Source organism: Pelophylax lessonae (genome assembly GCF_965119305.1).
Source record: "Pelophylax lessonae genome assembly, chromosome: 6".
NCBI classification, from domain to species: domain Eukaryota; kingdom Metazoa; phylum Chordata; class Amphibia; order Anura; family Ranidae; genus Pelophylax; species Pelophylax lessonae.
The window spans coordinates 281,152,906-281,179,168 of NC_138773.1; the positions used below are offsets into that span (position 1 = coordinate 281,152,906).

The 26,263-nt window shown below is 44.2% G+C and overlaps 1 protein-coding gene across 1 annotated transcript in view; it reads left to right on the forward strand.

Annotated features, from left to right (window-relative positions):
* Window positions 1-963: 963 nt before the first annotated feature.
* The window catches only part of MMADHC (metabolism of cobalamin associated D), a 46,765-nt gene continuing 21,465 nt past the window's right edge, over window positions 964-26,263 (forward strand). The window contains exons 1-4 of the mRNA XM_082262436.1: window positions 964-1,060; window positions 10,223-10,265; window positions 13,067-13,211; window positions 19,662-19,886. Coding sequence (XP_082118562.1) covers window positions 10,257-10,265; window positions 13,067-13,211; window positions 19,662-19,886 — 379 coding nt within the window. The 5' untranslated portion in view covers window positions 964-1,060; window positions 10,223-10,256. The remainder of the gene's footprint in view (window positions 1,061-10,222; window positions 10,266-13,066; window positions 13,212-19,661; window positions 19,887-26,263) is intronic.

The window sequence follows — 26,263 nt, forward strand, 5'->3', positions numbered from 1 at the left end:
GGGTCAGTCTGGAGGTGACAGTATGGAGGTGACAATATGGAGGTGACAGTATGGAGGTGTCCTTGTGGGGTCAGTCTGGAGGTGACAGTATGGAGGTGACAGTCTGGAGGTGACAGTCTGGAGGGGACTGTATGGAGGGGACTGTATGGAGGTGACAGTCTGGAGGTGACAGTATGGAGGTGACTGTATGGAGGTGACAGTCTGGAGGTGACAGTCTGGAGGTGACAGTATGGAGGTGACAGTCTGGAGGTGACAGTCTGGAGGTGACAGTATGGAGGTGACAGTCTGGAGGTGACAGTCTGGAGGGGACTGTATGGAGGTGACTGTATGGAGGTGTTATAATGGGGACAGTATGGAGGTGTTATTATGTTAGACTGGCCATACATTATACAATTTTCTTGTTCAATTTTCCTTTAGATCTACCAAAACCATACAATATGAGGTCAAACCTAAACACTTTTATTTTGCATTTAATCAGGCATTTGCTCTACATAGTTGAAGGTAAATCTAAAGGAAATTGAATAAGAGAATAGTATAATGTATGGCCAGCCTTAGTATGGAGGGGTCATTGAGTGTCAATATTAGGAGTCAATGACTGGCAGTGTGATGATAGTGAGTCTCCCTCTCAGTGATTGGTCCTGAATATGATGTTAGCACTCCTCCCCTTTCAGAGCACCGCCTATTCTGCTAGACACTACAAGTTACCAGGACACGGCTGCTATGACAACCCCTCTCCCTCCTCCATCTTCCTGACCAATCACAAAAGATCACACTCCAGCAGCCATCAGCCCTGAGCACGGCTGTCACATCTCTTGATAACAGCGTAGGTCAGCGAGTTTGCCTTCTTGTATTGGCTCACCGTCCTGTCTGTCATCCCATCTGGCCAATCGCATATTCCGCTGATGTAACTTCCGCGTTGTCGGCCAATCAGCTAAGAGGTGAAAGGGGAAAGGCGAGGAGATGCCTGGCCAATGACAGGAGGCGTGTGAGAGGCGGTGCCGGGCACGGCAGAGGACTGTAGTGCTGTGTGTTTGGGGTCCGGAGAGAAGCGGGAGGAGAGGTATGTGTGTGTCTATGGAGAGCTCGGAGGGGGGCGCTCTAGTGTCTCTTATCACGTAGGCTGTGCAGTCTTGGGGAGGTCACATCCGGGGAACCTCGTTGTCCCTATAAGACAGGAAATGTTTACATATCTCTCCAGCCACCTGCTGGACACTACAAGTCACGTGATGTCTGCTACAGCTGGAGGGTCACATGGTGTAAGAGAACCTGTAATGACAAGGTCACTTTTAGTGAAAGCAGATAAAGCTGAACCCTTGTAATGCCCCCCTCCCCCTCGCCCGGCACTGTGAGGAGTAATGGTGATTGGGTCTCGGTGTATCGGGATTAGAAGAAATCCTCGCCTTATTCCTCGCAGCGTCTGTATGACCGACCCCCCCCCCCCACCCCCCAAACCTGGAGGCTGGAGGTGGTGTGTAATCCTGTCCCTTCATCTCCTCTCTAGTCTAAAGGCCATACACACCAGAAAATAATCGCAAGAAAATGTTGTTCTGACGAATAATCTGCCAATTTTTGGATTGTTCGTACGGGGCTCTCGATGGCCGATTCCGAATTTTTGTATGAAAAAAAACTGGATGTGCAGGCTATAAAAATGTTTTTGTCCGTGAACACAACGTCCGATTTTCATTTAATTAGTACCGTTTTCATCCGAAAACAATCATAAGAGCAAGACTACGCATTAGAGATCGACCGATTATCGGCAAAGCTGATATATCAAGGGCCGATATGCACTTTCCCCGATATATCGGAAATGGCCACCAAGGTGGCCGATATTTCGGGAAACTGCTTGTACCGGAGTGATTAAAAAACATATGACAGGCGCTTGGCCACACAATAAAACACAAGTCCATATAATGTCCAATAGATAAAATGGAATAAAATGGGACAGGGGGGGAGACATGGAAAGTCCATCAAATAGGGCAGCCGTCCACAACCAATGAGCCAAGGGTTCTCCAAACTGAATGCAAAAAAAGAAAGAGAGAGGCGCCTCTAAGTGCAGTCTATAAATAACACATTTATTGGATAAAAATATAAAGGACATTTATCAAGAACCCTCCGAGATTCCAAAATTGATCGATTGGAGAGAGGTCATCCAGTCCGTGCTGCCAACTCTAGGGGACCGGTCTCCTCTTCACCGCAGCCGGGAGTAACGGCGAAGCTGGAGCGGAAGCGTCCTTAGATTGAAAGCGAGGCTTGGTCAACAGGAACATGTGGATGACGTCACAGGGATGCGATGTATTTCCGAGCGTGCGTGCTGCTGTCGGGCAGGCAGCCGCGCTCCTTCAAAGCAACAGAGATATGCAGCTAGAGGCATCATCCCAGGACCGGCGTCCAAAGCCGACAGTTGGCTGTCTTGTAATGACAACCGATGCAGCTGAGAAGCCACTCGGCTGTCATTACAAGGAGCGGGAGGGGATGTCCCCCCCCCCCCCTCCCGCCACCTTCCGCGGCTCGCCCGGATCTCCCGTCCCACCAGGAGACCCGGGCAACCTACCTGCACGGCCGCCGAAGACCCGATCAAAGCTGCATTCGGCTCTGATCGGGTCTCCATGCAAAAACACGTAGGTGATGTCATGAAATCACTTCCAGGTACTCAAATTAAAAAAAAATGGCAGCATTCAAAACAGCTAAACGGCGTTTTGAATGCTTTTAAGTGCAGAGGAGGGGTTTGGGGTCTTTTAGACCCCCAGATCCCTCCACAAGAGTACCTGTCAAGTAAAAAAAAAAACATTTTTTTTAAATGTACGAAAATATCGGCCCATATCGACCGATACGCGATGACCAAGATATCGGTATCGGCAATAAAAAAACAATATTGGTCAATCGCTACTACGCATGCTCCGAAACGAAAGAATACACACAAAAACAATTCAACACATGACATCACTTCTGAAGTTGAATTCTGTTATATGAGAATTTTCGTATGTTGAGTATCATCTTCTCTTTCCATATGAGACTAGCATGCAACAAAAAATGGACGAAAGTTCTTCCGATTTAATCTGATCGTGTACGAGGCTTTAAAGTGGAATCAAGCCATGGATTCGGGTCCCATCCACACCAATTGCGGTGCAGGAAGTGTTCACAGCCACCAAAGCCATGGTGCCGCAAGTATCATTCAGATTGGTGCAGAGGGATTTAAAAAATCGCACCTGCCATAAATCTCCGGCACCAGGACATCTTGGAATTAAAAATCTATATTTAAGTCTTCAAACCATAAAAATGAACCAAGTCCTAAAAAATGGACGTAGGCGTCAGTACTTTTCTGCCTATTGCAACGCGTTTTACAGGTGCATTCTGGTGGAAGTCGGCTGGATATATTTGCTTTGAATCTAGGAACTAACTAAAAAAGGAGCCAATTTTTTTAAACTAACAAAGCTTATGGGTGGAACATGTAACCTGTTCCCGAAGGTGAACTTCTCCTTTATCCCTTTCACAGCCAGAGACATTTTTGCAGGGTTTTTTGCACACATTTAAAAAATAAATTTAGGCCTGGAGATTACATAAAAACCCAAAACGTTATCTATTTTCTGAAAGAAAAACACTAGAGCAGTGATGGCAAGCCTTGGCACCACAGATGTTTAGGAACTACATTTCCTATGAAGTTAGTGTACTCTGCAGTGTAGTTGAGCATCATGGGAAATGTAGTTCCAAAACATCTGGGGTGCCAAGGTTCACCATCCCTGCTATAGAGAATAAAATATTATATATGATATTATATATAAAATAGTGGTAGTTCCAGTTTAAGTCACACGATATTACCACAAAATTTCAGTAAAAAAAAAAACACATTAAAGTGATTGTAAAGGCAGAAGGTTTTTTTCATCTTAATCCATTCTGTACATTAAGATAAAAAGCCTTCTGTGTGCGACAGCCCCCCTAATACCTGAGCCCATCTTTATTCAGTGATGTTGCAGGAGTGTTTCAGGTGCTCTGGACTCCCCTCCTCATTGGCTGAGACGGCAGCGGCAATTGGCTCCCACTGCTGTCAATCAAAACCCGTCAGCCAATCAGGTGAGAGAAGGGGCGGGCCAGGTCACGGCTCTGTGTCTAAATGGACACAGGGAGCTGTGTCTCGGCTCAGGTGCCCCCATAGCAAGCTGCTTGCTGTGGGGGTACTCATCAGGAGGAAGGGGCCAGGAGAGCGATGAGGGAGTGGATAATATCGAGGAGGATCCGGGCTGCTCTGTGCAAATCCACTGCACAGAGGAGGTAAGCATACCATGTTTGTTATTTAGATAAATTTCATATAGGATATATATATATATATATATATATGTCTGGTACCTCATCCATAATTTACACCCACAGAATAAAATTTTTTGCTGGTACCAGAGGAGGACAGTAAGACAACATAATATAAAAAGAATATTTTATTACAAGAAGCTAAAAAATCTATCATGCAAATCGGTGCTTATATAGATAGTGTAGGTCCTAAATTTGAGATATCGTCAATATTCCTTTGCTAATGTTACAAGTGGTTGACACGTTTTGCAATTATTGCTTCCTCAGGACCTCCAATTTTTATGATTTGCAAAGAGAGCATTAGTCTATCCAAAAAAGAAAAAGCATATCAATCAATTACAGGTAGGTAACATACGTTGTGATCTATAGCATCGATCCTGGATCACTTACATGCGCCAGTCTAAATAACAATGTAGCTGGAAATATGTCGTGACCCTGGGATATCATGTGTCGTGTGATGCAGAACAGCGAAACTGATGCGCCAGCAAACATGAGTGTAATAACCTACAACAGGGAGCATAGGTGAATAAATAATTATTTTGGCAAACGGGCCGCACTCCGTATCAAATACCAATAGGATGTGTTGATGACGGTGCTGGGTGGCGATGTTGTGTGATGCAGTTATATCATTATTTGATGTGTTCCCTTGTATGACTTACATCTAGGGGTAGGATTATGGATTTACTCCCTGCTCCACCAAGGAGGTGAGATTGAGGTGGTGGAAACATGGGAAATTCCATCAAAGTTACGTTGAAAGATCTCATCAATATTATTAGTGATGTCTGCCTCCAGCTTATAGAAGTCTCTATATTATTATCCTGTAAGTGATCCAGGATTAATGCAGTATATTTGCTATATTTTACAATGTATGTTACCTACCTGTAATTGATGTGCTTTTTCTTTTTTGGATAGACTAATTCACTCTTTGCAAATCCTAAAAAGTGGAGGTCCTGAGGAAGCAATAAATGCGAAATGCGTTGACGTCTTATCACATTAGCAAACAAATATTGAAGATAACTTACATTTATGACCTACACTATCCATATTAGCACGGATTTGCATGGTTCTATGATATATTTTTTAGCTTTTTGTAATAAAATATTCTGTTTCATTGTTTTTATTGAAGTATTTCACAATAACAAATGGAATATAAAGATATAACCAGGTATACGTATCTTCCACAAATGTCTAACACATATTAAAGGGCTAAAGACCCACAAAAGTATAAAAAAAAAAGTTTTCTTATTTTTTCCTTATTTTCTTTAAAAAATAAAAGTCTTCTCAATCTGTATTATTCATACTAGTTTTGTGGGCTATCCCCAAAAAGTATGACTTTTGATGTCATATGTATAAGGCACATCACAAGCTCATTATACAATAAAACGAAATGATTATGTGTTATGTTTCCGACCTCATAGACAGTCTGCAATCCCCCACAGGCTGGGGGCACGTCTGACCAGAACCTCTTAGGCCCCTTTCACACAGGCGGTCCGTTCAGATCCGCCTGTCCGTTTTTCAGGCGGATCTGAATGGATGCCCCATGCATCTCTATGGGGCATCGGATGTCAACGGAGACATGTCCGCTGACATCCGATCCTTCAAATCTGGACGGATGGAAACCCTATTTTCCATCCGTGCAGCGGATTGGATGAGAACGGACAGACGGTCCTTTCCCATCCGATTCCCCACATAGAGAATAGCGGGAACCTGACAGCTCTGTCTCCGCACACAGCGCAGAGACAGAGCTGCCATCCGCCTGCTCAGCGGGGGATCGGCGGAGATAAACGTAGTCTGCTGATGGACTCCCCTGTGTGAAAGGGGCCTTACATTTGCGGGAGGGGGCCGCCCCTCCAGAAGGCAAAATATTATTTTTATGTTATGTTGTCTCACTGTCCTCCCTGGTACCAGCAAAGTCCACAAGGTTCTAAAATTGAATTACCGGTATGTTTATTTAAAAAAAAAAAAAAACTTTACAATCACTTTAAAAGTTAATTTTAGGGGGCACAAAAAAGCAATAAGTTACCCATTTTTTTTTTTTGGTAAAATATAAAAGCCGAGGTTGCACCGAGTAAAAAAATATCCAACATGTCAAACCTTAAATATGTCAGTTCCCGATATTTTCCAAAAGCGACACTTTAAAGCCACCCTTAGGTCATCAGTTTAGCGTTACAAAGGAGGTCTGGTGCTAGAATTCTTGCTCCTATTCCGGGGTGCACAGCAATATGCAACGTGTATCACAATTAACGTTTTCAGGCATAGGCGTCCTGTCGTGTGCATTTATGTTTGTACGTATGTATATGTGGGGGGGTGACAGGTTTTCAATAATGAGACATCCAGGGTCTCCAGCATGTCTCCCCTGTGCTCCCCTGATTTAAAGAGGAAGTAAACCCTCCGCCGACACTTTTACCTATAGGTAAGCCTATGATAAGGCTTACCTATAGGTACTGTAAATATCTCCTAAACTTGTACCGTTTAGGAGATATTTACCTTACATGCAGCCAGTGACATCACTGGCGCATGCACTCTGAAGGAACGGACGCTGGTGCTGTTTCTTCAGAGCCCCGTGCCGTGACTGTCGGCATGATCCCGGAAGACGGGCGACTGGACATGTCACCCGTCATATAGGTAAGCGGGCGGCACGGCGGGGGCTCGTTCTAAGGTAAGTATTTCATAATGAGCTAGTATGCGATGCATACTAGCTCATTATGTGTTTCTCTTACAGGTTGCAAAAAAAAAAAAAGAAAGTTGTATGGGTTTACAACCTCTTTAATGCACCTCGCACTACATTACATTCTTTCCCAGCCTTGATGGCCAGGGAAACTGTCGTGGGGGGGTCAACAACCAGAAGGTCCAATCTCTCCTGTCCCTCCCTCTATCCAGCGGTACCCATTATGCTGGGTCCGCAGATGGTCAGGCGGAGCTCGGGATACATAGCGGGGTGTGGGGAGCATTCGGGCGGCAGCGCAGGCATGAGGACGAAACTTCTTGTTACCACGGCGACCTGGCACCTGGGGTTTGTCGAGCCCCGCATTAAATGCTATCCTCATTCTCTAAATATCCATACACATTAGGGCTGAACGATAGTCGATGTGATATCGACTATCGTTCTGCGGGCGTGGGCGATCTTCATATCGCCGAAGACACAATATTTACCATTAGGCAGGGAGAAGTCGGGACTGGGGGGGGGGAGGAGGACTCGCAGTGCTGGCAGCCGTCCCACACATTCAGCGGTGAGCAGCTGCACAGCTAACCAATCACGCGTGCCTGCACACCTGATTGGTTCGCTGTGCCGCTACTCACGTGATTGGTTCGCTGTGCCGCGCTCACCGCTCGGTCAAGAGAACTAGCTCCAGGGCGGCAGAGGGAACGTGTAGGACAGCTGTCATGTTGGGCTGTGTTCTTCTACCTCCTACCACAACTGTGAGTCCCGACTCTGCCTAATCCGTCTTCTGCATTCCACCCAGAGAAATATTGCGATATATATAGTTGAAAACCAAATATCGCAATGTTCTTTTTTTCCCAATATCGTGCACCCCTAATACACATCCACTACTTCATGGCCATATCCTCTGTTTTTCATTCAGTTGTTACTTACTATGTTTTTCTGCCTCCTTGTAACACCCTTTGTCAGCCCCCAAACCTCTCCTTTTCCCCCCCCCCTCCCTTCTGTTTGTTTGGTATGAGCAGTGCACATTAGTGGCAGCCATGCGCTGCTCTATACACATTACACATCCCATAGTCCATCTCAGGAGTGAGCAAGAGAGGTGACTACGTTCCTATATACAGGAGGACCATGGAGAATGAAGGTAGTCACCCTCTAACAGGAAGTCGGATCATAGTAAAAAAATAAGGGGCTTGAAGCCTTAGAAGGGACTTTTTGTGTTAAAACGGAACTAATCCCTTCTATTATAACAAGCCAAGGAAGCTGCCATCTTGGGCTCCATTAACACTTGTGCATCTCCAAAGTCATGCAGCCTTATGCCCCATACACACGTGCAGATTATCTGCAGACTTACCAAAACCATATAATATGAGGTCAAACCTAAACACTTTCAATTTGTATGCAATCCGGGAGGCCCTTGCACTACATAGAAAAGGTAAGTCTGCAGACAAAAGTCTGCAGATAACCTGCACGTGTGTATGGGGCATTACATCGCAACTTTAAAGTGACTTTGGATGGGTGCGACTTGGATTCAACTTTGGCTGTTGCACAACTGTCACATTAATAACATTAGGATGTGACTTTTGAGAGTTTTCATTGTAGTGTATGGCACGCAAGTCGCATTAAAGTAGTGCAGGACCTTTTATAACCACTTCAATATCATAGGATGTCCATGGGTTGAAGTGGTTATACCTGCCGGTGCAGACGTCATCCCGCCATGAAGGGACACCAAGGAACAGTACACTAAGGCATGTTGTTTTTATACTGGAGCGCCTGTTTAGTGTTCTTCAACCACTTGACCTCCGGAAGATTTACTCCCCTTCATGACAAGGCTATTTTTCCGATACGGCACTGTGTTACTCTTACTGACAGTTGCGCAGTCTTGCAACGCTGTACCCAAATAAAATTTGTCATTTTTTTTTCCCCCCCCACAAATAGAGCTTTCTTTTATTGGTATTCGACCACCTCTGTTTTTTCTATTTTTCGCTCTAAGTAAAAAAGGATCGACAATTTTGGGGGAAAAAAAAACTATATTTCTTTCTGCTATAAAATGTAGCCTAAAAAAAATTTAATTTCTTCATAAATTTAGCCGAAAATGTATTCTGCTACGTTTTTTTGTTAAAAAAAAAAAAAAAAAAAATCCCAATGAGTGTATATTGATTGGTTTATGTGAACGTTATAGCGTCTACAAACTGTTATATATTTATGGGTAATGTGTTTTTTTTTTTTTTACAAGTAATGGCGGCGATCAGCGACTTAGAGCGGGACTGCGATATCACGGCAGACTATCGGACACTAACTGACACTTATTGATACTTTGCAGGAACCAGTGACACTAATGCAACGATCAGTGTTAAAAAATATACAGTCACCGTGCTAATGACACTGGCTGGGAAGGGGTTAAACATCTAGGGGGATCAGAGGGTTAACTGTGTGCCTAGCCAGTGTTTGTGTGCACAGTGTGGTGCTTTAACTAGGGGAACAGACAGATTCTAGTGTCTGCTTTGCAAAGACACAGGATTGTCCCTAACAGCCCTCGTCCCCTGCAGGCGGAATTGCAGAATTACATATATTATATTATATATATGCGATTCTGCCCACAGCTGCCACCCTGCAGCAGTAAAAGTACTATAGGGTGGTCAGTAAGTGGTTAAAGTATTACTAAACCCAGGAGCCTTGCATTCACTATATTTGGTTTCCCACAGTACACAGAATATGGAAATGTAAATATAAATTGCTAAATAATTTTTCTCATCAGCAGTATATAGCAGTCTCATGACTTCTGTCAGTGTCTAGGTAAAGCTTGTAAGAAGTTTTCATTCTCCCCTGATTGTCCTATGAGGCTGCATGACCCCTGACCCTCTCTCTGGACAGTGCTGATTGGCTCTGTGCTGATTACATGCATCCTCCCAAGAAAAGAAAAAAAACTCTCTAGCAATACACACCAAACTGAGCATGTGCAGAGTGCCTCCTAGGGCTCTGCTCTATTAGGAGATGGATTGGGGACAGTAAAAGGGGAGGATCAGAGAAGACAGGATCAAACAGCCTTTTTTTACACCATGCAGAGGATTAACCCACAATGAGTATAAAAAGCATGCTTTACTGTATGTACAGACTGATTTTACTCTTGTGGGCTTAGTAACACTTTAACGTTTGTTTATGCTTACCATATCAAATACATACGTGAATAAGGTGTCATATTTAATTATTGCGGGATCAAGGTGTAATTATTTTTAATTTTCTGTATTTTTATTTTTTAAGGTAAAAGAAATTATTCAGGAGAAATCACAATAAAATGGCTTCTGTGAGTAATTTTAATTGTCTGATATTGCTGATTTAATATTGGCACTCTCGTTTGTTGTGGGTTTTGTTGAGATTTGGGAAAATTTGGTATAAATTGAACTTCCCTTATAAGAAAATGCCACAATGTTGGCTACAATATATATATATATATATATATATATATATATATATATATATATATATATATAGTTTCATTGCTGTGTGTTGGCAGCACATTTGAAGGTTTAGGCTCAAGCTTGTATAAGAGCTCAGTGTATACAGCAAGGCTTTGCAAAGTTTTTGTAGAGCTTTTGGCAAGCTTTGGTGAAGCCTAAAACCTCAAAGTGCAATGTATGTTTGTTCTCCCCTCTGATCAACTTGCAGGTTTGGTTTGCCTCTGTAGGCATCTCAGCACGCTGTCATAAATCATTTAACCACTTAAGCCCCAGAAGATTTTACCCCCTTCCTGACCAGGGGTTTTTTTGCGATTATTTATTTTTTTTACTGCGTGACTTTAACGGACAATTGCGCGGTCGTGCGACGCTGTACCTAAACTAATTTGACGTCCTTTTTTCCCAGAAACAGAGCTTTCTTTTGGTGGTATTTGATCACCTGTGCGATTTTTTGATCACGCGCTATAAACAAAAGAAGAGCGTAAATTTTGCAAAAATAACAATATTTTTCACATTTTTTTTATATGAAATTCCCCCAAAAAAATGTAAAAATCAAAATTTATTTTAACATTTTCGGCCAATTTGTTTTATGCTACATATGTTTGGTAAAAAAAAAAATTGCAAAAAGCGTATTTTGATTGGTTTGCGCAAAAGTTATCGCGTTTACAAACAAAGGGAAAGATTTATGTCATTTTTGGTGTTTTTTTTTTTTTTTGCGGGACTGCGACATTGCGGTGGACAGATCGGACCCTTGACTGACATTTTTGACACTTTTGGGGTTACCAGTGACATTACTGCAGTAATCAGTGCTATACATATGCACTGTTACTGTAAAAATGACACTGGCAGGGAAGGGGTTAACTGTATTGGAGAGGGAGGGGTTAAGTGTGTCCTAGGGGCGTGCTTCTAAGTGTGATTGGACATGGCTACTACTGTAAAAACAGAGATCAACGGTCCTACATAGTAGAACCATCTGATCTCCATTTTTACACAGGGGAGAATGACAGGCGGCTTTTTCACATTAGCCGCCTGCCTTTCTCCCTTCCCTGCGAATGATCGCGAGTGACCGGCGGACATCGGGTCCGCCGGTCACACGCACTGAATTGTTAGGGAACAAGCCGGGGCGGGCGCGCGCTTGCCCGCTCCTCCGCTATTGGCTCACAAGCCAGTGACAGGCTAGTGACGTACCGGTACGTCACTTTGCCTGGCCGGGGCTGACCGCTGCAGTATATGTACTTGCGGCGGTCGGCAAGTGGTTAAGAGCGTTCTACAAAAGCACACATCCCCAGCATCCCTTTAGACGTGCATTGCTTCTCCCTGGTGGCTGCAGACTTTAGCTGTGCACTTGTCATCTCCATTGGGGGCATGCATACAAGCACGTGGGTCCCATACAAACTACTGAGTACCCTTTTGAGTTGCTGCAATGACATTGCAACAAAATGGACTAGCCTGCTGCATCATTTTTTCACTTTGATTTTTGGGATGTCTTCAAATTCAGCCCTCTGTAGGTTAATAATTTTAATTTCCATCAAACTACATAGTATCCTTTCAGCCCAACACATTACCCAGTCCATATCAGTAAAGATGTCCAGCATGATATTTTTCCCCATTGAGATCATCTGATGTGTTTTCAAAGTGTTCCTTTAATTTTTTGAGCAGTGTAGTTTCACATTGCTATTAGCTTGACTGTCCTAACTTCTGAATGAAGCCCTACCTAAGGGCTCTTTCACACGGGCGATCCGATCAGATCCACCTGTCAATTTTTTAGGCGGATCTGATCGGATGCCCCATTCAGCCCTATGGAGCAGCGGATGTCAGCGGTGACATGTCCGCTGCCATCCGCATCCGATCCTGTGAAATCCGGACGGATGGAAACCTATTTTCCATCCGTCCTGGGGATCGGATCGGATGGGATCGGATGAGAGCGGACAGGCGGTCCGCTCTCATCCGATTCCCCATAGAGAGCAGTGGGGGCTGTGACGCCTCCCTCTCTGCACTGCAAGCGGAGACGGAGCTGTCATCCGCCGGCTCAGCGGGGATTGGCGGATTGATCCCCGCTGAGCAGCACGGATCCGCCTACGGAGGCGGACCGTGTGAAAGAGCCCTTACTCTCATTACCTTGTCCAGTAGTTCAACTTCAAAAGCCAATAAAGGCACTGTTACTGGACGGACAGGGTGCAGGCAAGTAGAAGGGACGGCTCTGGCAGAGGAAGTCAGTAATGGAAGACTTCCTCTGCTGGCTTCTGTGTTTACAAATGACAGCGACGATCAGGTAAGCTGTCCAATCCTGTGCAGGCCCCACGCTGATAGAGGTCTGATGGGGTCAGGTGATCTAGTGTGACTGGCAGATCTCTTCCTCCTTCAGCTGCTCATCCCTGGATTCCTTACCTGGACCCTATAGCAGCCGTTTGGGCTACTAGGGCAGTAGTTCCACCAGTGGTAATAGGCACCATGTGGAGCCTTCTCTTAGACAAGATTTGTACAATTTTGACAGGGTAACTTTAAGATGATTACTTCCAAATATACATCTTTTGAAAATGGATTTCCAGTTTCACCCACACTTTATAACACTAGGTTTATTTGATGTATTAAATATACAATACCTTTTTATATATATGAAATCTGAAAATAATGCCTTGTTGTTTTGCAGGCACTCTGCAGCAGAGCCAGGCTGGTCACCTACCTCCCCGGGTTCTGTTCCCTCATGAGAAGGGTGAGAGGAACCCGTACTTTTTCTACTGCAGGATCCTCAGGCTCTGATGAACCTTATCTAGCTGCTACACCACCTGACTTACGTAAGGGGTTGCATTAAAGTGATATTAAAGGCTAAGTTTTTTTTTTTTTTTTTTTTAAATCAAACCTCTTTTATTTGCCTGCTCTGTGTAATGGTTTTGCACAGAGCAGCTCCGATCCTCCTCTGGTCCACAGGAAGCAGCTAACAATGGCGGCACCCAAGCAGGCTCATTCCCAAGCCGCAGTTCTGCATGTCTATTCACACATAGCGCCATGGCTTGGGCTCGCCCCCTATCTCCTCATTGGCTCACTGGCTGTGATTGGCAGCAGTGGCTCCCGCTGCTGTCTCAACCAATGAGGAGGGAGAGTACCCAGAGCGTTGAGGCTCTTGTGCACATTGCTGGATCGCAATGGGGCCTAGGTAAGTAAGTACCTTAATGCATGAAGGTATAAAACATTGAGCCTTTACAACCACTTTTAAACTCTTATAACAAGTGGTTGGGGAATGCGAGGAGTCTGCTTTTAACTCTCATTAGGGGAATGTGATGTATGCAAGAGTGCAGAGGTGGGAGAATTTGAGGTTCATGTCCTCAGCGTAAGTAATAATGTGTGTTTCCATTGCATTGGGTTAAAAGAAGAACAGTTGAATAACCAGAATGTTATTCATAGAGGATAATATTGGGTTTTTCAGAGGAGAGAAAGTAGGGTAGCCAGGCAGAGAAGTCATTGAGGAAGTGTATAAAATTGGTCCAGGAGGCCAATTAATCACTATAAATCTCAGGGAAACTGGAGTAAAAAAGACAAATACAGTGACCTTCAAAAAAGGAGAGGGAGGTGTAGTAAGAACATGAAGGTGCTTTTTGAAGAAAGAAGTCCAACCTCCTTTTTGTCCACTAGGCCTGGGTAAGTAAATCCAGTGGGGGCAGCTGAAGGAGCAGAGTCAGATTCCTTAAGACAGGTTCAGTAGCAGCAAGTAGATTGAAGGGGTTGGAAATAAAAAGGTAATCGACAAAGACATAAGAGCTTTTACTACCAGTTTGGCTCAGTTCACAGAAATAGGTGAATTATTTTAATTATAATATCTTTTATAAAAAAATTATTCAAATGTTCAGTGTACAAATAGAGACAGGGAAAGAACCTTTTATACATTGAGATTGGGTTCACACTGATGCGAATTGGATGCGGATTTCCCCCCATCCAATTCGCATGACAGGAGACTGTGACCAGCTCTCAATGGAGCCAGTTCAAAAACACTCTGGGGTGGCCGCAGGGCGCATTGCACAAGGGTTCTGTGAGTCTTTGGCTCAGTTTCATGTCCGAATTCAGACAAAAATGTGTGCCTGATTCGTCCCTAAACCGAGAACAGGGACACACCGGACCCCTGCTGTGAGCCGCGTCCGCACACCGTGTGAATCCAGCCTTCATTTCCCATAAAGTGTTATTTCAGTTATTTTTTTTTTTTCATCAATTCAATCAGCTCCATTTCTTGTACTCTTCACTAGGAACCTCATTGAAACATGTAGTCATTACAAGCCTAAAGGCCCGTACACACAATAAGAAAATCTGAAGGGAAGTTTCGTCCGACGACCGATCTGCCGATTTTCGGATTGTTAGTATGGTGATTTCGACAGCCGACTCAGACTTTTCAGCTGACAAAATCCTGATGTGCAGGCTATAAATTTTTTGTTGTCCGTAACACAACGTCCGATTTTCGTCTCATTAGTACAGATTTCAACAAAAAAAATCTTAAGAGCAAGACTAGGCATGCTCAGAGAGAAAGAACACATACAAAGCAATCCAACACATGACATCACTTCTGAAGTAGAATTCTGTGGTACGGGAAAATTCGTAAAAAACAGACGACAGATCTTTCGATAATCTGATCGCGTGTATGGGCTTAAAGCTTGCAGTATTTTAAAGTGAAGATGTTTGAAAAAGCCGCATTTCACTTTATCTTTGCCTTCCATTTACTCCCCAGCTGCTCTTTTGGCCTACAGAACTGATGTGGCATAATAGGTGCTATTAGAAATGTGGGGGTAATTGGCTGGCACCCAGTCCTTTAAGATGAGGAAAGAAACCTCAGTAGTGTGTTTGACTACAAGGCACAACTTGGAACTTACACAGGTTCTCATTGCCATGGGTGAAGGCGGACTATAAAGGTAGTCCTAATGAAAAAGCCAGCTAATACAACCTGCACAATGACATCTTTTCCATTAAGGGCTCTTTCACACATGGAGTCCTTCAGACAGACTCAGTTTTTCTCAGCGGGGGATCGATCCGCCGATCCCCCACTGAGCAGGCGTATGGCAGCTCTGTCTCCACGCTGTGTGCAGAGAAAGAGCTGTCAGGTCCCCGCTATTCTCTATGGGGGAATCGGATGGGAACGGACCGTCTGTCCATTCGGATCTGAACGCAGGAGGATGACAGCTGTTCTCCGTGCTGTGAGCGGAGACACAGCTGTCAGTTCCCCATGCATCTCTATGGGGGAATCGGATGGGAACAGACCGTCTGTCCGTTCTCATCCGATCCGCCGGACGGCTGGAAAATAGGGTTTCCATCCGTCCAGATTTGACGGATCGGGTCGGATGTCAGCGGACATGTCTCCGCTGACATCTGATGCCCCATAGGGATGCATGGGGGGACCGTTCAGATCCGCCAAAAAAACTGACAGGCGGATCTGAACGGTCCGCCAGTTTGAAAGGGGCCTAAGACTTAGAGGAATAGGCTGCTCATGCACAGTAAACATTGACTGCACAGCTCCTGCACGGGGTTGCCCACTGATCTTGGGTATGTACAGAAGTTTGGGGTGAGTGAGGTGGGCTGTTGGGCTTAGGTTATTTAAAGTGGAACTAAGCTCTCTCAATCATAATTAACTATTTTTAATAGATAGGAAGGTATATTGTATTTACTTGTTTTAAAAAGTAACTCCACTTTTGTTGAGAAAAAAGCATTCCCCTCTGGGTGATCTATGTACATTGCAGGGATTTAAACAAACTTTGTTTCACATTTCTACCTTTTTGTTATTCTGAAGAAATAGCTGTATGGGAGTTATTTTTATAATTGTCAATCAGCTGCTGCACCTGCAGGGCCCTAATGAGGAAAGTGGCAGGACCTGCATCCCTTTTTAGACGTGATTTCCCTTTGGGAATATCTCCCAAAAAAGCATTATTGTTGCAGGGGATGCTGAAAATCTGATCTTTTATATTAGCGCAGACTTCTTGGAAAATAAGTCAATCGCCTAAGCAGGAAATGGCATTTTCAGGGGGGCGTTCTGTACACCATCTGTGTACAGGGTTCTGTACATCCATCTGTGCGGCTGCATATTGAAAAGAAAAGGTATTTTTTATTAACCTTCAATTACAATTTGACGTTAGTCACAATTGTGCACGTTAAATTATTTATTTTTCCATTTCTTCAATTGCTTCCTGATTCCTGGCCTAGGATAAAATGATGTCCTACATCCTAGGAGTCTTCATGGGCATTTTATTCTTTCCATCTGGAAGAGGGGTTTTCTCAGCTAAGCCCACCCTCCTGCCTGCCTGAGCTGAGCTAAGGGCAGGAGGATTGCAGGAAGTAAATGCTAAAGGAATCATCTGCCCTTGCTCAAGATGGCCACAGCTAGAAATGCTAAGGGGGGGGGGGGGGTTAAATGTACTTTCTCAGCAAACAAACAACAAAATAAAGCAATGGACATACTAATGGTTGGGTGAGTTTGTGTTAAATATTAAAGGCTGAGTTCACCTGTAAAAAAAAATAATAATAATAAATGCACATATTTTTGCAGGTAAATAAAAAGGTGCATTTATTGTTTTGTTTTTTTCCCTTACATCTTGTAAAGCATTGCACCTGTGATCAGCAGATCGCGGGTGCAATGCCTGGATCCTGCAGACCCTCAGTACAGTCTTGCCTATACCTCCGACATGAATCAGTGGACTACAATAACGCTCACCAACACCCTCGCAGTTCATTGAGAACTACAAGTCATCAGCCGCAATGGTACTTGTAGTCTATTCAATGAATGGCACAAAGTTTGCGCGGTCAACTTGTTTTCGAATTGTGACAGTGGGTGCAAGAGGATCCCCCACCCGCTGTCACAGAGAGGGGAGTGCTGACAGTGGGAGGTGGTGGATAGGAGCATGTTGCACCCTAAATATGGGTGTAACATGCTCCTAAAGGTGAACCTATCCTCTTAAAAATGAATTAAATAGCATTTTCAAGTTGTGGTGCTCAGTTAAGTTCCGCTTTAACTGTATAGCTATTGCTTAACCCTTTCACGACCACACTATAGGAAAAATGAAAGCTACAGCATGGCCGCACTTTTCCGGGAGGCTGTCATATGACGTCATCCCGTGCTCGCGCTGCCTGCGTGCCCCCTGAGGCATGCATAGGCAGTGATCAGGGTAAAGAGCCAATCATGGCGGCTCTATCACGTGATCAGCTGTGTCCAATCAAAGCTGATCACTGATGTAAACAGGATTTGCCGGTTTCAGCAATCCTGCCCTCACGCTGACAGGGTGTGATGAGAGCCAAAAATCCTAAAATCCACATGGGACATCTGCACTGACAATCAGGGCACTGATCATCCGTGTCCTAATAAGTGCAGCCCCAACAGTGCCCACTAGTGATGCCATTCTGTGCCCACCAGTAATGCCTGTCAGTGCCAATAAGTGCAGTCTCATCAGTGCACATCAGTGAAGAAGAAAAATTACTTGGAAGATTTTATAACCAAAACTAAAAAAAAAACTTTTTATAAAAAAAAATATATCTATTTTTTCGTTTGTTTAGCAAAAAAAAAAAAACCCAGTGGTGATTAAAAACCACCAAAAGAAAGCCCTTTCTGCCTCAATAATGTAGTTTGGGCACAGTGTTACATAACCGCGCAATTGTTTTTCAAAGTGCAAAAGCACTAAAAAAAGTTGCCTGGGCAGGAAGGTGGTGAAAGTGCCCAGTGGTTAACCATTTGCCGACCAGCCACAGTATACTGCAGCAGGTCAGCTCTATTGTGCTAAATGACGTTCCTTTACGTCGTCTCATGCAATAGGCAGCAGGGGTATGCGTACACACTGATTGGCCACAGGGGGAGCCAATCAGCGGGTCCGGCGGACGTGATGTTCGCCGGCCACCTGTGATCGCTCGCCAGAGCGAACAAGGCAGACCGCTGTTCTGTCACGGATGAACACAGTGATCTTGTATTCCTGCTAAGCAGGAACAGGGATCTCTGTGTTCATCCAATGAGTCCACACACACACAGAAATCATCACACACTTAACCCTTTGAGCGCCTCTGCTGTTAACCCCTTCCCTGCCAGTGTCACAGTGCATGTATTTAGCACTGATTACTGTAATAATGTCACTGGTTCCCAAAAAAGTGTCAGGTGTCCGATTTGTTTGCCGCAATGTCGCTGTCCCATTAAAAATCCCTGATCGCGCCATTACTATTAAAATAAATAAATAAAAATGCCATAAAAATATCCATTGTTTGTAGACGCTATAACTTTTGCGCAAACCAATCAATATACGCTTATTGGGAATTTTTGTTTTTTACCAAAAATATGTAGCGGAAAACATATTGGCCTAAATTGATGAAGAAATTTGATTTTTTTACAAATTTTGTTAATTGGATATGTTTTATGGCAGAAAGTACAAACATTTTTTTTTTTTTCTTTTTTGTTTCTAGCGCAAAAAATAAAAACCGCAGAGGTGATCAAATACCACCAAAAGAAAGCTCTATTTGTAGTAAAAAAAAAGACATATATTCTATTTGTCAGTTGACTGCGCAATTGTCAGTTAAAATAACGCAGTGGCGTATCGCAAAAAATGGCCTGGTCATTAAGGGGGTAAAACCTTCCGAGGCTGTAGTGGTTAAAGTAGAACTATGGCCTCCCATGTAGCTTGCATTACAGCATAATGAGAAGAGGTTGCAGGGGGGGTGCATACCATCATGGTCACTGCTGATTCCCAACCCTGTAGCTGGCCACACCTAGTCCAGCCCACTGCTTTTTGGATGGACAGCACTGCTTCTATTGTCTCCCTCTGAGAGCTGCGTGTCCGGGAGGAACTTTTGAGGCTTGTGCATCGCATAGTAACTAAATCTGGGACTTGTTTAGGCGGTTGTGCAAATGCCTTTAGTTGTACTTTAAAGCTGGACCCCAGGCAGTTATTAAATGCACCAGTTCCTTTTTAAAAGTACAATTAACGAATACATGACTGCTTTCATTTTTGTATGTATCTGAATTGCAGTTGCAATCCCCTCTACGCAGACTGGCAGGAGTGTATTCAGTGTCAGATGTGCTAACAAGTCAACAGGTGGAGGGTTAGGAGTGGGGGATGGGAGTGGGGGATGTGTGCCTGGGTGGTGTCCACTTCCTCTCTGTGCTGAGTAATCCCAGTACTGAATGGATGGAAGTACAAATCCTTAGGCGGGTAAAACAGCTCTCTCCTATGTGTTTCATGCTTGTCTGTATGGAGTTGATCCTGTTATTGCAGATGTCTTTTCTTGTGTTCTCTCCCCAGTTCCTAGGACAGTATGGCCAGATGAGGTTATGGGACCTTTTGGCCCCCAAGATCAGCGCTTTCAACTCCCTGGTAATGTTGGATTTGATGATCATGTAAATGGAATGAACACACAGAGGAAAGTCCAAGTTCCAAAAAACTTACCTGACCTCCTATCTGAGCCGGCTGCTAGTGAGAGACACGAGTTTGTTATGGCGCAGTTTGTCAATGAATTCCAGGTGAGGCGTGATACCCGGAAAACAATGTATAGTGACGTATATGAAAACAATGTATAGTGACGTATATGAAAACAATGTATAGTGACGTATATGAAAACAATGTATAGTGACGTATATGAAAACAATGTATAGTGACGTATATGAAAACAATGTATAGTGACGTATATGAAAACAATGTATAGTGACGTATATGAAAACAATGTATAGTGACATATATGAAAACAATGTATAGTGACGTATATGATGGGTAGTGTATGTTTCTTATTTTGTCTTGTCAAATCATGAAAACTGTGTTGTGGTTAGAGATTCACCAAAATTTCAGCCGCCAAAACATATCGGGCAAAAATGGCGTTATCGGCATTTTTGCCGACAAAATAGGTGCCGCTAGTGACACCAAAAACGCACGTGATTTTAATGCAATATTTTTTTGTTTTTGAGAGAAAAAAGGGGGTTAAAACTCTGCGCTGACAATGGGTATATCAAAAAAATGCATGTAAAATAGTGAAATAATTTCAGTAAGGGTTGCTGCCAACACTCAAGCACCCATCCTTAGCGAAATGTTGTATAGAAAATCGAATATAAGTGTAGCGCTCCCTTATCCCATAGTGAAAGTCTTATTGCACTGAGGGAGCGCTACACTTGTATTCTATTTTTGATGCGATTTTTACTGTGCTTATGGTTTGTTTTTTATAAGTCATGTGATTTTAAAAAACACATCAAAAACGTAAAACACAGGTGAAACATAAAACACAGGTGCACTATTGATGCTTTTCAATTAATTTCAATGGGGAGATGTGTTTTTGGTGTGGGTTTTTTTTTTTGTTTTTTGTTTTTTTTTTTTTAACTGACCAAAAATGCAGCAAGCAGGATTTTTACCACCACAACAGAAGCGCAACAGACCATTGGCATACATAGACTTAAAGGCATACATTTTTCTTGAGCTTTTCTTGCGCTAAAGGTGCCAGTATGGGGGGACAATAAATTCATCTAAATTTATGATACTTAAAGCGGTAGTATACTGCTTTTTTCCACTTTTAACTACAGGTAAGCCTATAATAAGGCTTACCTGTAGGTACAATTATTATCTCCTAAACCTGCACGGTTTAGGAGATATTTGCACTGCATGCAGTCGCTCACGCAAGCGGCGCATGCGCTCTGAAGGTCCGGCGGACCTTCAGCTTTCCTTGCCGGGAGCTTGCCGGAAAATGACTCCCACGCGCATGCGCGGGAGTGACGTCATCGCGGCTCCGGCCACTCACAGCGCCGGAGGCGCCGAACCCAAAAGAGACGCCGAGGGATCATGTCAGCTCCCACAGCGGTGTCCGGGGGTCCGTGTCGTGGCTTCGTTCTAAGGTAAGTAATTCATAATGAGCTAGTATGCGATGCATACTAGCTCATTATGCCTTTGTCTTGCAGGGGTTTTTTTTTTGTTTTTAGGTTTACAACCGCTTTAAGACCGAATATAATACAATTTTATATATAAAAATTAAAAAAAAAAAAGTTGTGTTTTCGGGCACAGTGCATCCTGCAGTTTCAGTTTCGGCACCAAAAAGTTGTGGTTCTGTTTATTTATTGCAGATACTTATAAAGCGCCATCAATTTAGGCTGGGTTCACACTATCGTGTTTTCTAGTGCAGCTTGCGTTTTGCAGAAACACAGTGCAAAACCTTCACCATAATTTCCTATGGGTAATGTTTACATCCTATGCATTTCCTGCAGGCGTGGTGTTAGAAAGGGACTGGGACTTCTTTCCCCACAGCGTTTTTGGTCCAATATACTTCAATTTGCCCGTGTCCAAAATGCAAGTGCTGCATATATCCTGCGTGTTGCCCGCATTATTGACCATGCTTTACTGCAAACACCTCCCACTACCGCAGTCCTCGGGGGAGCAGTCCCCCTGTCAGAGCACAACAGCTCAGTGGGGAAGATTGCGGTACTAACGTTGGATTGTTAGTACAGCGGCTCCGACCGGAGCTGCCATTTTTCTTTCGTTCAACCTGCTGGATTAAACAGAAAAAACTATTATGGTCCTTTCACACGAGCGATCCGATCAGATCTGCCTGTCAGTTTTTTTAGGCGGATCTGATCGGATCCTCCATGCATCCCTATGGGGCAGCGGATGTCAGCGGAGACATGTCCGCTGACACCCACTGCCATCCGCATCCGATCCTGTCCGTGAAATCCGGACGGATGGAAACCCTATTTTCCATCCGTCCAGGGGATCGGATGAGAGCGGACAGGCCGATTCCCCCATAGAGATGTATGGGGCTCTGACATCTCCCTCTCTGCACACAGAGCAGAGAGGGAGATGTCACCTTCCTGCTCAGCGGGGATCTGTGTATCGATCCCCCGCTGAGCAGCACGGCTCCTCCTACGGAGGCAGACCGTGTGAAAGGAGCCTTAGTGTGTACTAGGCTTAAGGGTCCTTTCACATGAGTGGTCTGCTCAGAGGGGGACTGATCCGCTGATCCCCGCTGAGCAAGTGGCTGACCGGTCTGTCTCTGCTCACTGTGCAGAGTGGAGACACACAGAGTCCGGCTCTACCCTATGGAGAAATCGGGTGAAAAGAGACCGCTTGTCCGTTTTCACCCGATCTTTTCCGACCCTCCAGACCGATTGGAAAATAGGGTCACTATCCGTCTGGAGTTGGCAGATTGGATAGCGTCAGGTGTCAGCGGACATATCCCCACTGACATCCGCCGCTTAATAGGGGTGAATGGAGGGTCCGATCAGGTCTATCTGAAAAACTGACAGGTGGACCTGATCGGACCGCCCGTGTGAAAGGCTGCTCATAGATTTATCGTGGTGTGTCCCCCCCCCCCCCCCCATCAGCCAAAGGGATCCTCTCTGCTGTGCTATTGTATTCTGACATCGGGGACTCACTGCTGTCAGAATACATTGATTGCAGCTGCAACCCATTGACTGCAGCCACTGATCGAGAAATGTTTTCCCACAGAATGTTAGACTAGATCGGCTTTTTTTGGGAGGGAACCATCACACATGGAGGAAAATTCAGCCCGCCCGCTGATGAACTGGCTGGATTTCGATCCATCTACTAGGTGAAGCACGTCACCTTTGGACATGAAGTCTGTTACTGGCAGGATCACCATGTGAAAATAGAGAAATGGCCTGCAAAGAAATCAAATGCAGCCACCACATCTAAAGTCTTATAAGCTGCAATATGTCAGGTTTGTGTGACTGCAGTTTTTATCCACAATCATTTTCCCTCTTCCAGTGAACACACACTGTATTATTTCAGCTGATTTATTTATTTTCAGTAGAGAGTTGCTAGTAATTGGCTTTGTCTATTGCAGCTTACTAGTTTTTAAATGTGGTGACTACATTTGTTTGTTTTTTTGTCAAGGTAAATGCATTTTTTGCAAGTACAGAAAAATACCTGTCGATCTTGCCAGAACTGGTGGAGCGGATGAAGGGTTAGTGGTTAAAATCAGGAGAGCAGCCAAAAGTTACAACCATGGCTCCACAGATACAGTGGAGCGAGCGGGGTCACCCTAGGACAGGAAGTGTGATATTTTCAGGAAAATAAAGGAAGCAAACACCTGATAAAAAAGACTGATGTAGACAGCACATCTGATATGCTGCAAAGTAACCCCTTTTGCTTTGTTTAAAAAAAAAAAAACTTCCTTAAATATAAATATTCTGCTCATTAAAGCGGAGTTCCGGCCTCGGGGGTCAATTTTAGCTAAAAATACCCCCGGGACAGTCAGGGCTAGTACATTCCACATTGGATAGCCTTTGAACTGTCCCAGGTCGCACTTACCTGTAAGAAGAAATACTTGCCTTGAAAATTTCTTCTCCAGCGCTGCCATCTCAGGTGTGGGCAGCTGAAGCCGCAGCGTCCCTCTTCGTGTCCTCTTCCTTGACGTCAGAGTCCCACAATGCACTGCACCGGCCCCGCTCGTCACTTCCGGTGCAGGCGTGGAATCCCTGCACAGATTCTGGGCATGCCCAGAAGCTGTATAGCTGGGAATGCCGTGCTTTCACCGGAAGTGATGAGCGGGGCCGATGCAGGCGCATTGACTCCTTGGAGCGATGACGTTCAGCTCCCAGGAGTCATCGCAAACCGGAAGAGACGGCGCGGGCCGCGGCTGCAGAGGGAGGAAGTGGAGGGAAGGTGAGTATATTTTCTTCTATAATAAGGTAAGTGACCAAAAAAAAAGAGATTGGCAGTATCCATTTCTTTTTCAGGTTGCAATCAGCAAGCGGATGGCCCAAAATCGTTTTGTTTTTTTTGTTTTTTTTTTGATTTTGAGGCCGGAATTCCGCTTTAACAACCTGCCAAGCAGTCAGTCGCAGCTCGTAGGATAAAGACACAATAGCCCCTCCTTTCCCATATCACTGTTTTCTACAAGCATCATCAGCCCGGGGGGTGGTAAGAGATGGAGAGTTGGATATGATGGCTAGTTTGTCACTTAAAGTCAGAATGGGTCTATACAGTAGAGCACACCGGTTTGTTGGTCAAACTGCAGAATTTGCAGAATCTGTTTAAACAATGGAGCAGATTAGGAAGTTCATTTACTGTCTTCACATACTTGGAGATTGGAAAAGTTTCCTTTTTAAAGCAGATGTAAAAGACCCAAATGAATGCAAGCAGTGTAAGTACCTGAATTTGACTTGTCAGCCTCCTGCAGCACCTGTACAGCAGAGCTGAATGACAGAAGCAGCACTGGGAAGCAATCAGCTGTGCCCATGAGCTAACATTGGATATGCTGGGAGGATCAAAGGGCAGAATAATAGGTGAATTTAGTCTGCTTTTCTTTTCACTGTCCATTCACAGGCTGGAGGGGTGATAAGACCTGAGTGTTACTCGAGCCAAAAAAAAAAAAAATTAAAAGAATGGCACATTAAAGCTAAAATACTTCTTTTAATGCAATATTCATTTCAATGCAGAGATTTATTCCTGCCACTAGATGTCCGCAGTCTGATGGTCAGCATCATTCAATCTACTTCCTTTGAGCCCAGGTTGTCCTGGAACTATCCCCAGTCTGTGAATGGACAGTGAAAAGTGAAGCAGCACAGTGAGCTCATCTGTCACCCTGCTTTCTCCTCCTATCAGCCTGCTTCTTTTCAGCATATGAACTGTTTGACTTGTGCTTCTTTCTTCCACACTCCAGCCTTGCTGTAAAAGAGCTGCAAGCAGATGATACCAGGTCACATTCAGGTACAATGCTTGCATTGAAAAAACATTCTAATGATATATTAAGAATCGCAGAGCTGCTATTAAGTGGATGTATACCCTCTCATATACCCAGTGAAGTGTTCAGCCTCCGATGATACACAGAGCTGAAACCAATCCTCCTACATATGTTGTACTTGTTTATCTGCAGTCTTCTCTTCTGGACACACCTTCAAAAAGGCAGAAAAGTGTTACAATCTTTCCTCCTCTGTCGGAAGCAGGAGGGGGGGGGGGGTGCGGAGGGACTGCAGTTACATTGTGTGAGAGCTGATTGGAGGAAAGGCACCCCCCCCCCTCCAGTCAGCAAAACCATGTTCTGAATAAACAAGATGTGTTCTGAGCTGATCAGTTGTTTTTACATGGTGATCATTTACATTCACTTTAACTGCCAGATAAGGCTGTGCTGTGTGGCAGAGCAGTGGAAATCTCAGCACTAGATGGCCAGATTTTAAATATTACCTTGGGGAGATGCAGACTAGAATACTGCAATCACTGAGCAGCAAATTATATCACCTGTGATGTATTTCAGTTTTCTTGCAAACCTGGCCTGTTAATGGCTCCTGAGGACCGGAGTTGAGAAACACTGCTCTATGGGAATGCTTGATCAGTGAATTCAGCTATTTGCCTGGAGCTCAAGGAGGGAGACTTCTACCAAGTCCCTAAACACTTTACCACAGATGGCATGAAAAATATAAAGCTTATTCGTACAGAAGTGTAAAAATGCTGCTAGAGCAACCAGACTTTTCCTTTTATTGTCTAACACAGTGATGGCAAACCTTGGCACCCAAGATGTCTTGGAACTGCACTTCCCATTATGCTTATGCACTCTGGAGTGTAGTTGAGCATCATGGGAAATGTAGTTTCAAAACATCTGGGGTGCCAAGGTTCGCCATCACTGGCTAACCAGTACTACAAGACTGATAGGTAGGACCTGATTGCTTTGGGCACATTTATTTACAGTTTTCAGTGAGCCTGTATATTTGTAGAGTATTTTTTAATGTCCCTGAGCTGTATTTTAATGTATTTGGCGCCCACAGTTTATGCAGCACTTTACATATAAATATTATACGTTCACATCAGTCCCTGACCTCAAGGAGCTTACAATCTAATGTCCCTAACTCCCATTCATACATACACATACTAGGGCCAATTTAGATTGGAGCCAATTACCTACCAGCATGTCTTTG